The sequence below is a fragment of the Mesoplodon bidens genome, assembly GCF_964165515.1.
Source record: "Mesoplodon bidens genome assembly, chromosome: 1".
Classification (NCBI taxonomy): domain Eukaryota; kingdom Metazoa; phylum Chordata; class Mammalia; order Artiodactyla; family Ziphiidae; genus Mesoplodon; species Mesoplodon bidens.
This window is the reverse complement of record NC_138176.1, coordinates 224,568,224-224,583,921: the sequence shown is the minus strand read 5'-3', so window position 1 is coordinate 224,583,921 and position 15,698 is coordinate 224,568,224. Positions and strand designations below refer to the sequence as shown.

At 36.5% G+C, this 15,698-nt stretch overlaps 1 protein-coding gene across 1 annotated transcript in view; it reads left to right on the top strand.

The window, feature by feature from the left end:
• IQCM (IQ motif containing M) overlaps positions 1-15,698 on the top strand; it is a gene marked incomplete at both ends in the record, with an annotated part of 364,405 nt that overhangs the window by 131,689 nt on the left and 217,018 nt on the right. Inside the window, one exon of the mRNA XM_081217168.1 lies at positions 9,428-9,626. Within this exon, the coding sequence (XP_081073294.1) occupies positions 9,428-9,626 (199 nt within the window). The remainder of the gene's footprint in view (positions 1-9,427; positions 9,627-15,698) is intronic.

Genomic DNA, 15,698 nt, shown 5'->3' with positions numbered 1-15,698 from the left:
TAAGTTCCTCTTTTTTTTTTCATTCTTTAGGATTCTAAGCATCCAGATAGTTCATGTAAATATGTAGATGAGGAATAATTATATATTTTCCCTTCCTATTTTGTAGCATGCTAGAACTAAAAGGGTAGTAGTAACTGGATATGACTCACTAATATGTTACTGAAAGGCAAAACTGTGCTAAGAATTCTAAATTTTCTCTTTTTTCATATAATAGAATATATTACATTTACTGCCATATCTAAGTATGAAATTCATGTTTCAGAGTCTGGAGATTTAGCTAGGTACTTTAATGTTTCCTTTATATCTCTAAAATTACTGCATTTGTCCATCATCATTTTTTCTGAAATGGGTCAAGTCCTCTTATTTCATCTCAAAACAATTTTACAGTTTACCACCTAATAACTTTCCTTTGGCCTCTTCTAAAATTTGTTAATTACTAATGTAGTATGAGCTTGTTTATGGTATCTTCTGTGAACAGATTATTTTTCCTGGGTCAGTACCCAGCCTAAGAATTTTTTGAAAATAAATTTATAGTGGATAATATTTCTCCAGTGATACTACCTCTAGTTGTATTTTGTCTTTGGGGAATTATAGAATATCAGAGTTTAAGGAACCTTAAAGCTTTTCTACTGAAACCCTCTACCCAAAGGGTGAATCTCCTCTATAACATGGTACCTACGTCACCTCTACTTGAAAACTCCAGGGATTAGTAATTACTCTGTTCAAGTGGAATCCATTTCATTCTAATTAGTGCTCTGACTTTGACAGCTCTCTCTATGAGGCTCAGCACCTATCCCCCTTGAGCTGGTACCCACTGGTCCTGATTCTGTCTTCTTGAAGCCACTCTAGTTACCAATTCTCTCTTTAGATTCTCTCTTTCTATACACACACACACACACACACACACACACATATCTTTATTAGATTTATATATTTATTAGGGTGCTAATTCAAATTAGCTTAAGTAAAATGGTAATTAAATGTTTGCTCATATAAGTAGAGATTCCAAGAGTGTAGAGTATGTCGGACATCTGTTCTTTTTATCTGTTTAACATCTTAGGCTCAACTGATTCAACAGGTTCAAGTAATGTCTTCAGGACGTGCTCTCCTTTCATTCATTTTAAATCTCTGCTTGCCCCTGTTTGGCATTAAAACCTCTTACTACAGACTTTTTCTCCATGTGGTAAGCAAAGTGGTTGGCTTCCAGCTGTTTGTAATTGACTTACTTCCTGCTCTTACCAGAAAGAAAGGCCTCATATTAAGCACACACACACAGAGAAATATTCTGGCTGACCTTCCAGCTTGGATGACATGGCCAGCCCTAGACAAATCCTAGTCATACGAGTGGAGAAGGAGAAGTGCAATTCCACAAGGGAAAGGAGGTGAAAACAGAGGAAAGGAACAGGTGCCCACCATACTCAAAAGTATCCCTTTTGAAGTGTGATGCTTAGGAAAGAACACAGTATTTCAGATGTAATTTTATGAATACAGTGTAGAGTGGAACCAAACTGTAGATATTCTAGATCAATTCATGAAGCCCACCATATGTCAGCTTTGGGGGTCAGTTTCTTAAGGGCAATACTCACATTGATTTCAATTCTGAAAAAGAAATAAAACCCCAACCAAGCAAACCCTGAGCCTTTCTCAGATATTCTAATGTATCCCCATTCTGTTCTTTTGCTGTCCCTCCTTTCTTTTCTGTCTCTATCCCTTTTTTTCTTCCCTTCATCTATTATATATTGCCAGGTACACAAGGAAAAGTAGTCGCTCTTAGGGAATTCAGAGTATAGAGGGGTGATAGACCCAGATAATTAAGTTATGTGGTAACTACAATGATGGAGGAAAGGTACATAACCATCCTCATGAGTCTGAGAGGAATTATTTGTACAATCATATATATTAACCAATTGCAGGGCTTTATAAGCAAAGCCATCATATTTCAACATTGGATTTAGCTCCTTATCACTTTTGCCTGAGATAGTTAGCTCACACGTTACCTTTTCAATAATCCCACACCAGCTATAACACATTATTTAAAATTGCAATTTCCACCCCTGCTAGCACTCCCCAACTTCCTTACTCTGCTTTATTTTCTATCAAAGCATACATTGCCTTCTAAAATACTCAATAATTAACTTGTTTACTGTGATTACTGTCTGTCTCTCCCACTAGAACATAAGCTTAATGAGGACAGGGAGTTTTCTATGTTTTATTTATCAGTGTATCCTCAGTGCTAGAAGAGTATCTTACACTGAATGAATGAATGAATGAATGAGTAAATGAATATATATTTGTTCAATGCATGGATTAAATCTTTGGATCTTTTCTCTGCCTTCTAATGATATTTTTCCCTTTCAGGAATTTATAACTCCTATCTCAGACTTTCTGCTCCTTCCTGGGTATCTTCACTGGGATATCCCATAACCATCTCTAAAAATTGAAATAATTATGTTTTCTCTTCCCCATGTCTTCTCTCCTATATTCCCTATCTCAGCTAGTAATGACACTATCCACCCTACCACCCAAGACTGCCCAGTCAGCCTATATTTCTCTACCTTGTTTACAAAGATTTTATGAGAATCTTGAAATTTGCCCTCCTGAAATTGAGAAACATCATAAATCACTCCCTGGTATAGTAATATAGTGAAAACAAAACAAAACAGTAATAAAATTAAAACAAAGGAAATGAATTCAGGGTGGCATGGCATCCTTTTCGCACACATTCTGGCTCTTGGCACCACTACTACTTTCTTTAGTTCTTCACGTACCATCTGATTGATAACTAATACGATCTGATATTAAACAAACACAAGGACACCTGCTTTCGTCAAAGAAGCAAGGAAGCACCCCCGCCCCCCAACTCATTTCTAATAAAAACCTCCCTCTGGGCAAACTTGCAGAAAACCAAACTGACTGTATCTTCTAGCTGTGTTTACATTGACAGGACCAAGAGGGCTTAACTACAAGGAAGTGATATAAGCTGGCTGAACTTGAAATTGGGACAAAGGTCTCTCTACATCTATTTATCATCTCATTTTAATGCTAAAATTCCTGCCCAAGGACACCATGTTGGTTCCCTCTGCTTCTGACCCAAACTCCAAAGGACCATAAAAGGGCAGAAAAGAGGTGCAGACCCTGGTCCAGGAAATCACCACCCATTTCCATGAACCTAAATGACAAGACCTCTGCCCCATACCACCCCTTTAGCCCCTTTTTCTATGAAAATCTCACCCTTGCCTACACTCAGGGAGAAGGCGCTTTTAGAGCAAGACCTCCTCCTCCATTCCTTGGTCAATGAATAATTTTTCTGTCTGCTGCTATAAAAAGTAATTTCGCCTTATTGATGCGAACAATAACCGGGTAGGGAAAGAAGCAGACATTATTGGTAACAATTCCTGTGTGGAATCAGAAGGAAAACATCTGAGAAACAGCAAGCAGAATAATAAGAGGGAGAACACATAAGTTCTCATCTCTAAATCACAGTAAAAAGTAAAATAAGAATGAATGGATGTCTCAAGCAAAGAAAATCAGATTTTCCACTACTTTTTCATGGAAGCAGTCATACAGAGGGAGAGTAGGGAGGCAGAAGCATGGGGAGAGGGGGTTACAAAGTCCCATCCCTCTCCAGGTTGTTCCAAAGACTGTCCACATTTCCTGTTTTTCTAGTAGAATTTGACCTGCTTTCTGACCACCACTCTGAGTGTGCTTGCTTGAGGGTCTCCTCAATTCCTGGAAATGACAGTACCTAAAACAGTTATGTGGGTGGGAATAAAATATTGAGTATAATATCAGAAATTGTTTTTAGAATCACCTGAACTGTTATGGGGATTTATTTCATTACCTAAAGCCCGGCTCTAGGGAAAAGGAATCTGTGGACAGGCACCCATCTTCATTGTCTGCTCTTTTGGAGCAGAGATGAGAGAGACAGATGGCAGGGGGTGGAGCCAGCTCTTCTCCACAACTGACCAAAGTTTGGGTTGAGAGCAAAGGGCTACCCCAAGAGGAATAAATGAATGTTTTGGGAGAAAGACTCTACAACTCATTATGTTCCCTATTGCATAGATAAGCTCGTGAAAAATTGACACCTCTGGTCGCTGTGCCACAGAAAAATCAGCTCCCAATTCACCTTTGGCGTAAACACCCTAGTCATTACAGACATCTTCAGTGGTAATTTTTTTCAGTGCCCTTCAGATAATAACATGTAGGTACAGTAAAAAGGTGGTTTAAATGTTTGTTTTAGAGAGAATTCCCTGGAAGTGCATCATGCTTACCTTGCCCATAATGTCAGAATCAATTAAATTTGAACAAAACCAGTGTTTCCTCTCTGCTTTTGTTTTTGTATTGTCTGAAATGATAATTTCAGTTTAATTCATAACAAATAGTGTTCCTCCAAAAAGCTGATATGTGCAGGAAAGAATAATTGCATTTTTTTAACTGAATTTGGAATTTAAAAAGCTCTATCTTGTTTTGATGAAGAACTGTTAGAAACTTGAAACCAAGTAGCAGCAGCAAAAATAAAACCCGTCTTTCCAGATATATGACATGATGGGCTGGGAGAATGTCTTCCTAGGAAAATCAGGTATGGGGGCAGGGAGAAGAAATCCTCCCAGGCCATTGTATCATTTGCATTTCTGGATAGGTACTAGTTAGAGCACTTGAGGTTGTAAACTGTTGAAGCCAAGTACCCTCAGAGGCTTTAAATAGAATATCAACCTCACCCTTTAATATGATCTAGTGAAAGAGATTGCCATGGAACCAGGAGCTACCCAAAATAGGAGGGGTCTTGGGATTTTTGGCTCAGGGCAGGCTAGCATTTTGAGGAATGATCAGAACACACAGAAAATGTGTGGAAAGCACAGAAGAAAACACATCTCATTCACATATTTAAACTATTTAAAATTTTTGCCTTAACTAAACTGGTGTCTGTCTTCCACTTCAGGAGGATTGCACCTATTTTTAAAAGTTCCAGGAATCCTGTTTTGATTTTTTTTAAGTGAATAGGTCTTGCTAGCATGAAGCACTAAACCCTTGGGAAGATTTGAAAATGGAGTACTAAATAATATTGAGACAAGATTTTTCATGGAAATATGTAACATCCCTGTTCTTAAAAATCTCTTTCACCCATGCTGAATTTAATGCATTGTTTTTAAAGTGAACAGACCTCATATAGGACATTAAAGTAGGCCACAAACTTGTTTCACTTGTTAGCCAAGTTGCTTTCAGATCCAACATTCAAAGCATGAGGGCATCACGTGTTTCTACTTCAAGGCTGCAAGTACAGGAAACGAAAGCCCTTGACATAGCTTGGTAGCAGAGGATCCAGATCAGGGTAAATTGTGTAAATTACAACTAAATTACAAAGCATTTGGACAAAGCAGGCATGATAGTCTAATCAGGAAAGCGGTGATATTTACTTCTCGATAATGCAGGTTGGAAGAGGAATTGGGGGTAGGGAGGCATCACAAATCTCTTTTAATGTGTTTCCGAACTTGGCAACCTGAATTGATTTTGTCACATATTTGCAGCTTAAAAAGTATTTGGCTTTTACAACAGCCCAAATAAGTGTCCTTTAATCACTTTCAACCTATGAACAGATGGGCAAAGAGTGCTTTTATAAATGGAACATACAAAATACTTCAATATCAGCCAAAACTAGTTAGTAGCAATGTCTGAAACAAACTCTAAAACTGATGTAGTGTTTAATATATATTATCGTATAAGCATTAGCAGTTGAAAGGAAATTCCCTGTTCAAATGTTTGCCAAGCTCAGTGTCTAATGTTTAGATATGATTAACTTACTAATTAACTTATTGTATCTTTTCTCACATGCAATCTTGTTTAATGATTCCTTCTCTCACTGAAAACTATCTGATCTGATACCTTGATCATAGCCTAGATTCATAGGTAGGTAACTTGATTCGATCTCTTGATGGGTGGGGCTATAAAATCACATTGCAAAGATAGGGACATAAGGAAGCATTAATTGGCCATCAGTGCAATCAGTTTACCACAGTGAGCTCCTAATACATTTATATTAATAATATTTTAGTTGTTATATATTTAACTTAAGGAGGAGACCTTTCTTTGATTTCTTTTCATGGTTTGGACTTGGATAAATAGGACAGCTTTCAATGTATTGACTATTTCAATATATTCAATAGTAGTGCTGAATTAAGTAAAACTATGGATCATTGTACTGAGTTCAGAGATCATGGGGATAATCAAGGAAATGGCATGGCCATGAACTGGCAATGGCACATAACAAGCTTTATCTGGGCATCATATGGACAGCTTTGTGTGAGAGGGGAAGTCCCTCACAGCAGAAGACTTTCTAGAGACCATGACATAGAGCCATCACCCAGAAGGGGACAAGGGTAAGGGAACTCCTGGGGGAATGGGAGAGTCAGAGGGGGGCTTACATGTCTATGTGATATCACTCACAGCAAGATGGGGATGTCTCTGGGTCAGAGAGCTCCAGTGGGCAGCAGTGGCTTGTGGTCTTTTATGGCCTCAAGGTTTGTCTTATCTATGGCTAGTAGATGTTGGTTATAGTTTCATGGGACATGCAAAACAGGCAGGCTCTAAATGGCTAAAAAATATGCTTGTTTGGGCCATATTTAAAACAATTGGATGTTTAAGAATTTTGAGTTTGGAGCCAGCAGGCTTTTGAGCTAACCCTTGCCTAACGTAAGAAGTAAACAACATCGGGGCCAATATACAAGGGCCATTTTTGACTCATTTATTTAACAACTATGCCACACATACCTTGCCATTTCTAGCATTCCTCCCCTTACACAGTGAAGGAAAGAAATCTTTGGTATGGTCTTACAGCCATCTGGGACACCCAAAAGATAGGTTAAAAAGACATCACAACAGTTTGTTTTTAAATTTGGGGCTTGAATTTGAATTGGAAAGAATTTTCACAGGAGGCGCAGTATCAGTAAAAGTTATAGGTGCCTTTAGAGTAAAAAAAAAGTAGCATAGCTACAGGTAACATTAAATATTAGGAATACCAGATTTTGTAAGAAGTAGATCACAAGGAAGAAGAAAAAAAGATTTATGAGCCTGATAGGAGAAATATTTTTGTGATACAGGAACTTCTGTTTCCTAGGAAAACTATAATGAAGGTAGTGAACGATTTTTCCTCTGTCTTATTAGGAGCAGACTATTATTCAAAAATCAGTTTCTCAGTGTAACAGAAAGAAAATCAAATTCTACTTTTACTTTCTTTCTGTATAACACCTATACAACATTTCATAGTTGAGGATTCATTCACAGACATTTCTCTATTTTAATATTAAGCTTGCTTATCAAAAGTGGCCTAACTTTTTCAAAATTTTGTATATTTCATAGCTTCTTTTAAACCCATTATTTGTAAATATAATTCGCTTTCCATCAAGCCTTCAATAAATTATTCTTCAACTTTAAATTTCCCTTTCTTTTATTTTTAACATTCTAATTGTTTAGAGATGTGCTGTTGATGAAAGTCCATATGGCTAGGGCCTAAGATAAAATTCTTTTCTTCTTCAATTGATAAAAAAACAGACAAAACCTATCCATCATTTTGTAAACATGTTTGTGTTTCCTTATAATCCTTTTAATTAATGTAGTTCTAATCACTCATATTAACTATAGCTTTTAACCAAAAATAACTAATTTCAATTCTCCTTCTCCCTTCCCCCGACCCCCTCCCACACTACATATACTTTTCAGTACATGACTAAGAACTCTGTGCCCTTCGAGGCAACTTAGGAGACTAGCAGAGATGTGATGACCACTGCTGGTACTTTAACAATATGCATTACACGTCACCTTACAGTCAGTCACACATATCCCTTTAAGATTTTTTTACACCTTATTGTTAGAACATGAAACTTTGACTATAAAGTTGGCTCATCTAGGTATTTCTAGAAGACTTATTTCTTCGAGAAAAAGGAGAAGAAGTCATCAACTCAGGATCCTTTAGATGCCACAGTAGGTCTTGAAACTCTGGCCAAGCCAGAAGTGACCATTTCTATTTCATCCGTATTCCCAGTTTATCTCATACATGGAGGACTGTTCATAAAAATTGTTATATTAAAGGAGCAAAAATACTCTTAGAAGGCAGAGCTCCCTCTTTTCTAAGCTATTCAAAATCAATCTTAATTTAAACAAACAAAAAGAAGACTTTGCCTTATTTTCTTTGCCTTTTCTGGTAGCTTTGTCTATTTGAATATTTCTCTACAGCACGTTATATTTTTGACTCGTTAATCTACAGAAGTTTTCTCAAGAGAGGGAATAAGAGAAAGAACCAACCAAATATACAAAAGAGCTACAGTTACAAGAACATCATACAAGGCTAACTTCCTTTCTTTTGCAAAGACAAAAAGGACATTTTTCATTTATATACACAAACACAAAGAAATAACAGCCTCGGTTCTGTATCTTTAACTATAAGTCAAAAGTAAATATGGAGAACAATTTTCTGTGCTTGAGCAAATGTCACTGATCAGTAGTGGCTACTTTTTGTGCCAGTACCATAATGTCTTGATTACTGTAGCTTTGTAGTATAGTCTGAAGTCCAGGAACCTGATTCCTCCAGCTTCATTTTTCTTTCTCAAGATTGCTTTGGCTATTTGGGGTCTTTTGTTAAAAAAAAAAATCCAACAACAACAAAACAAAATAGAAAAAAAGATGTTTGTATGCTAAAAATTGCAAGGAAACTACACTTTGAACTTTGGAAGACTTTGAAAAAACTGACTACCTATAAAAAATGCAACAGATATATAAAGGAAAAAAGCAAACACAAGATTGCCAAGGTTACGGACAGTCTTTTCATAGTAGAAAGTCTGTAGTTTTCTCACAAGGTCATCATCACTGCAAGGATGGACCATCCATATCAGCGCTGCAGGGCTTGTCATGTTTTCCAGTATGATCCCTCACTTCTGCGATTCTGTAGTCCATGGCTCTAACAATACACTATGCTGCCTCTCAGTTGAGTGCATCTGGAAAATAAAATTACTTTTCAGATGATGTTTGGTAAGTAGAGTATCAGTGCCAAATAATTTTGAAGGAATCTTTAGTTTAAAACAGCTTCTGGGACAGGAAAGTTATTTTTACTAATGTGCCCTGTCATAGGAAAATATTTTGTTCCTTAGATACTATATCTCTCTTTTGAATAGTTGTGGATAAGCTTTGACAGATTCACTTTCTTTTGGGTTTCCTTTCTTCAGAAGGTTAATTTATACACGTTATATTAATTGTGGCATATTCAACCTTCTTTGGAGAACCCTATTGGAATGTTCAGTTGATATACCTATGAATTTTATGCACTAATTACAATATATTTCCTATTTCAATATATTCATTATGAAAGTGAATTTAAGACTTTTTAGGAGTTTATTTTTCTTATTAATGCTAATTAGAAAGTTTTATATTTTATTTTTAGCCCAAAATCTACTCTAAGTAAAAGTGATAAACTTGACAATAAAGTTAAAAGAACTGGACCACACATGGAAGTCTTCCAAGTGTTCCGGGGAAGGAAAAAATTCGCAGTTACCAAAAACATAATTAGAATGGTCATCGTCATGCAGGCACTTGTCAGAGGGTGGCTCGAACGCAAAAGATTCCAAAGAATAATGATCAAGGTAAAGCATATATTGAATATTATAATGTGTTTAAAAAGTCTTTTATTCTTCCAGTTTTATTGAGATATAACTTATATACAGCACTGTACAAGTTTAAAGTATACAGCCTAATGATTTGACTTACATACATCACAAAATGATTACCACAGTAAGCTTAATGACCACACATCATCTCATATAGATACAAAATTAAGAAATAGAAAACAAATTTCCCTGTGATGAGAACTCTTCAGGATTTACTCTTAGCTGAGTTCATTATATTTGTCCTACTGTACATGACATCCCTAGTACTCATTTATCCTATAACTGGAAGTTTGTACCTGTTGACTGCTTTCCTCCAATTTCCCCTTCGCCTCCCCCTCTCCTCTGGTAACCACAAATCTGGTCTCTTTTTCTATGAGTTAGTTTGTTGTTTTTGAGGTGTAATTGACCTACAACACTATGTTAGTTCCTATTTCACAACATAGGAGTTGATACTTTTATACATTTCAAAATGATCATCACAACAAGTGTAGTTATCATTTGTCACCATACAAAGATATTATGTAATTACTGAGTAAATTCCCCATACTGTACATTTCATACCTGTGACTCATATATTTTACAATTGGAAATTTATGCCTCTTAATCTCTTTTACCTGTTTCTCTCCTCCCTCCGACCCCCTCTCCTCTGGCAAAAACCTGTTTGTATCTATGACTCTGTTTCTGTTTGGTTATGTTTGTTCATTTGTTTTCCTTTTTATATTCCACATATATGTGAAATCATGCAATATTTGTCTTTCTCTGTCTGACTTATTTCACTTAGCATAATGCCCTCTAGGTCCATACAAATATCCTCTAGGTTGTCACAAATGGCAAGATTTCATTCTTTTTTTTTTTTTTTGACTGAGTATAAGTATATAAATATACACATTTTTAGCTATGTATAAAAGTATAGATATATACATTTATATATATTTTCTAAATGTACTTAAAATATAAATTTATATATAAAATACATTTATGTATATACTTTATATATATGTATATATACCACATTTTTTAAAGCATTCTCCTGGATATTTATTTATTTATTTATATCTTTATTGGAGTATAATTACTTTACAATGTTGTGTTAGTTTCTGCTGTATAACAAAGTGAATCAGCTATATGTGTACATGTATCCCCATATTCCCTCCCTCTTGAGCCTCCCTCCCACTCTCCCTATCCCACCCCTCTAGGTGGTCACAAAGCACCAAGCTGATCTCCCTGTGCTATGCAGCTGCTTCCCACTAGCTATCTGTTTTACATTTGGTAGTGTATATATGTCAATGCCACTCTCTCACTTCGTCCCAGCTTCCCCTTCTCCCCTCCCCCGTGTCCTCAAGTCCATTCTCTACGTCTGCATCTTTATTCCTGTCCTGCCCTAGGGTCATCAGAACCATTTTCTTTCTAGATTCCGTATATATGTGTTAGCATACAGTATTTGTTTTTCTTTTTCTGACTTACTTCACTCTGTATGAAAGTCTCTAGACCCATCCACCTCACTACAAATAACTCAATTTCATTTCTTTTTATGGCTGAGTAATATTCCATTGTATATATGTACCACATCTTTTTTATCCATTCATCTGTCGATGGACACTTAGGTTGTTTCCATGTCCTGGCTATTGTAAATAGTGCTTCAATGAACACTGTGATACATGTCTCTTTTTGAATTATGGTTTTCTCAGGGTATATGCCCAGTAGTGGGATTGCTGGGTCATATGGTAGTTCTATTTTTAGTTTTTTAAGGAACCTCCAGACTGTTCTCCATAGTGGCTGTATCAATTTACATTCCCACCAACAGTGCAAGAGGGTTCCATTTTCACCACACCCTCTCCAGCCTTTATTGTTTGTAGATTTTTGATGATGGCCATTCTGACTGGTGTACCACATCTTCTTTATCCATTCGTTCATCAAGGGACATTTAGATTCAATTAAGCAGACTTCTGAATAGTCACCTTGTCAATATACCTATGATTTTTCTAAATAAAGTTCTGTCTACATTCTTTGGTTTAAGAAAATGTTATGTATAATATACTCTTGTGACAGTTTCAGATTGTATCAAGCTGGAGACTGTGAACAAATGCCTAGCTTATCCTTAACCCAACAGTTCTGGGATTACTTTTACTCTAAGGCTGAGAGCACCTATTTGCCTTGATTTTGTTTCTCCTATGCTATCTGCTTATTCTCTGTTTAAAGCGACTTTCCACTTCCCACACTCCTGAGTACTCTTTCAGTGCATAAACCTTCACCTCAAAAAGAAACTACGTACACATCCACACACCCACCTGAGCAACTTTTATAAACAGCAATCCTGACATTCAGAATAAAGCATAAGGATCTATTTTAGCTGGGCAAATGCAGAAGAACCTGAGTGGATGGATTTTGGCAAAACTCTGAGAGAATCCAAAAATGTTTCACCTTGAGGACTAAAGTTGTGCTACTCATAAAGGAATTTGGAAAACCAACTAGAAATAGAAGAATAGATTAGGAGTGCCCACTTGAATTCCTGGATTATCTGGGAGGAGCCCCCAAATGGCCACTCATTGGGCACCCTGAATGAATTTCTCTGAGAATACAGGCTTGCTGTTAGAAGGTAGTCCATTTGCCTATCAACGTGTGTATATTTATACATGCATTAATATGTACATATAACATACATTTGTAGTTCTGATGATTAAATGTGATAAGCATCCCATATAGTTAATCTCAGTAATTCTGTGAAATCTCTGCTTCACATTTTATATGTGAAGAAACCGATGCTCAGAGAAATTAAGTCATTTGACTAGCGTTGCCCTCCTGGTAAGTGACAGAGCTAGAATTCAAACCCTTGTCTGACCCCAAAGCCCATGCTCATTCTACATATTATATCATCGACTTAAACTACTTTATAGCTGATTGCTCCCTAATCTAATCTAAGGCCCTATCCCAGACCTATCTCTCTAGCTCTAGATTTAGGCATTTAATTTCCCATTTGCAAGGTCCATAGTTAAATCAAACTCCACGGAGCCTTCAATGAACTTATTTTCTTACTCCACAAAGCTCTTCCTTTCCTGTACTACCTATTTTGGTGAACTGTCCCACAACCCATTTTCCAAGGTCTACACCTGGAGTTTTCTTAGTCTCCTTCAACTTTCTCACCCCCATATTCAATTGGTCACCACTTTCTTAACATTTCTTGTGCTGCTCTTCCTCTCTGGGCTCTTACCATAGCTCCTATTTATCACTCCTCACATGGAGAACTGCAGTAGTCTCCTAATTGGCCTCCCTGCCTATAGACCTACTCCCATCTAATCTGTCATATGCAATTGAGGAAATTCCACTCTGGTGACCTTATTCCATTTCTTTATAGTCGTTTGATAGCCCCATGTTTCTTATCAGATGAAATACGAATTCTCTAACATAGTACACATGGCCTCCCTGGTCTGGCCATTTCCCACTGTCCAGCCTCATCACAGGACTCTTCTTCACTAATACCTTGTGCTCTAGCAAAGCCCAAATCCTTTAATTCCCTGATTGTTTCCTATTATCTTATGTTTATATACTGTTCTCTCAGACTGGAATACTCTTCCTAATTTTCTGATAAACTCCAACTCATTCTTTAAGATCTTCCTTAAGTGTTCACACCTAGACACCTTCTATGGTCCATCAAGCAGAGCTGAGCTCTCTATTTTTGTTCGTTATTGTGCCCAGTCCTCTACATTTTGACCTTTTGTTTACACCTCTGTCATGGGCACAACAGTTTCTGTGACCTGGTTGGGAGTACATACTCTTTACTTTTATATTATATAGCACCACATACTGTTTTGATGCATGCATTCTCTCTCATTTTTAACTATATTCACTTATTGTCTGCTGTTTTTCTTGTTTATTTTCTTGTTTGTATATGTTTATGTTGTTTTCTGTCTTGTTTGTTACTGTGTCCAAAGGCTTAGAATAGTGCTTGGCATATGGTAGCTATTCCACAAATGTCTTAGAATGGATGAGTTAATTCAACAAAATATAGTTGTAGAAGTTTATCAGGGCACTCTAATGATTCATATATATATATATACATATATATATATATATATATATATATGTATATATATATATATATATGTATATATATACATATAAATAAATATATCATACACATGATATTATGTATATGATAATATACTTATAACTGAATTTTAGCATTTCCTGATGTTGGAGAGAACTGTAGCATCATCCATAACCTCTGGGACAAAATGGGTCTAGAAAACGTAGAGAGCAAGAGTGAGCCCAAGATGATAGTGAAAAGGAGAGCTCAGCAAGGAAAATGTTGAATTTCTATGTGGAGGTAGAATTGAGATAAAAAGAATGGGAAGCCTTTTTCAAGGGTCTGAGCAAATATAAACTAGATTGTTGACTTTGATTTGGTTGTGAAATTTGTTATGATCATTGATTTTCTTTTTTATTCCACCATTGGTGTGTATGTTGCATGGCTGCTCTGTTGATACGGTTAATGTTGTTCTGCTTACTGTTGAAATGGTCATGTGGCAGGCCTGTAATGCATGCATAGTCCGGTTCCAGGACTGAGCCTTGTGCAGGGTTGCTGTTGGGGGAATTCCTGATAGACTTTCTGGTCTAAAGGCTGCACAGCTAATCACTGGATAATTGTCAGCACTATGGGAATCCCTCCACTGGGAAACTTCCATAGTCATATTGTTTGGCAGGCACTTCAGAACTTGTGGCTGTAGACAGTATCTGCTAGAATGTTGCTCTAAAGTACCTCAGGAGACTGTATAGTTTCCACCATTTCCTGTGAAATGCTCTAGTTTGGGTTTATTTAGAAATAATGAAGCAGCATTGAATTATATCAGTCATAAGGAGACCACAGAGATTGCTGCCTTTAACCATCAGCATTATTTATTTCCACCATTCAAAATATCCTTTTCCTTTTAAAATTTCTATGTTGTTTGTTTGCATGTGTTTTGGTATAAGTTAATATGATCCAGAAAAAAAATCCTAAAGGCACAAAAACAGTATTTTTCTCAGTGTAATGCCTCTAAGATTTTAACTTAAAGATTTTTCTCTGAATATTTATAATTTAAATTTAAAAATTTTAGTCTTAAGTTGATATGTTCAGTTGCTGTTTGTCAAAAATACTGAAATTCTAAAACATTTGAATGGCTGGTGGTTGCAATAAAAAAGTGTTCAAAATTGGCTTTGCATAAATATTTGTTGAATAAATTAAATTGGAGAAACCCTAGAAATCTGAGTTTTAATATCCCATGCATAGGTCAGTGGTCTTTATTCTTTTGGGGGTTACAGAATCCTTTGAAAATTTGATAAAGTATGGATTTCCTCTCATTATCTAAAAAAAACCCCAGTAAGAAATAATAAGAAAATTCTGAAGCCCATTCATGGACCTGTGGCACTGGTGACCTCGTACAGAATAGTTTTATTACATAAATGTGTTAACTCTCTGGTACTGGGAGAACTATATTAATGTATTCCAGAACACTTTTTTAAAAATGTGATCATAGTTACTATTTACTAGATCTAATATCTTGCCTGATGCATAGAGCAAATAGTTCAGATAGAAATGGAGGTAACCAAGTCTTAGGTATTATTAGAGAACTTAGAAAGACCATTGAACCCAAAGGACTGTGTCTGGTTTGGGGGTAGTGTCAACAAATTGAGATCTGGAGGATGAAGGGTAGTTGTGTTTTGTCATGTAGATGGGGAGGTTGAGAGAGTTGTAGGCCCAGGGAATCTCAACGGCCTTAGGTGATACAGAACATTTAAGGGGCTGGTTGGGAGGACAGTGGCAGTAGAGGAAGATGAAGGTAGGAGCAGATTAACAATGTTCTTAAAAACCATGCTAAGGAGTTTATACTTTATACATAGTGTATGGGAATGGATGACTTTAAAGCAGGTCAGTGACATGAAGAGATTTTTTATTTTAGAAAAATTACTGACTCTGGACAATGAAGTGGGGGAAGAAGGTGGCAAAATTAGAGAAAGAACAGCTAGTATGCTTTTTCAGTAATCCAGTGCATGATGGTGGTGGCTTGGGGT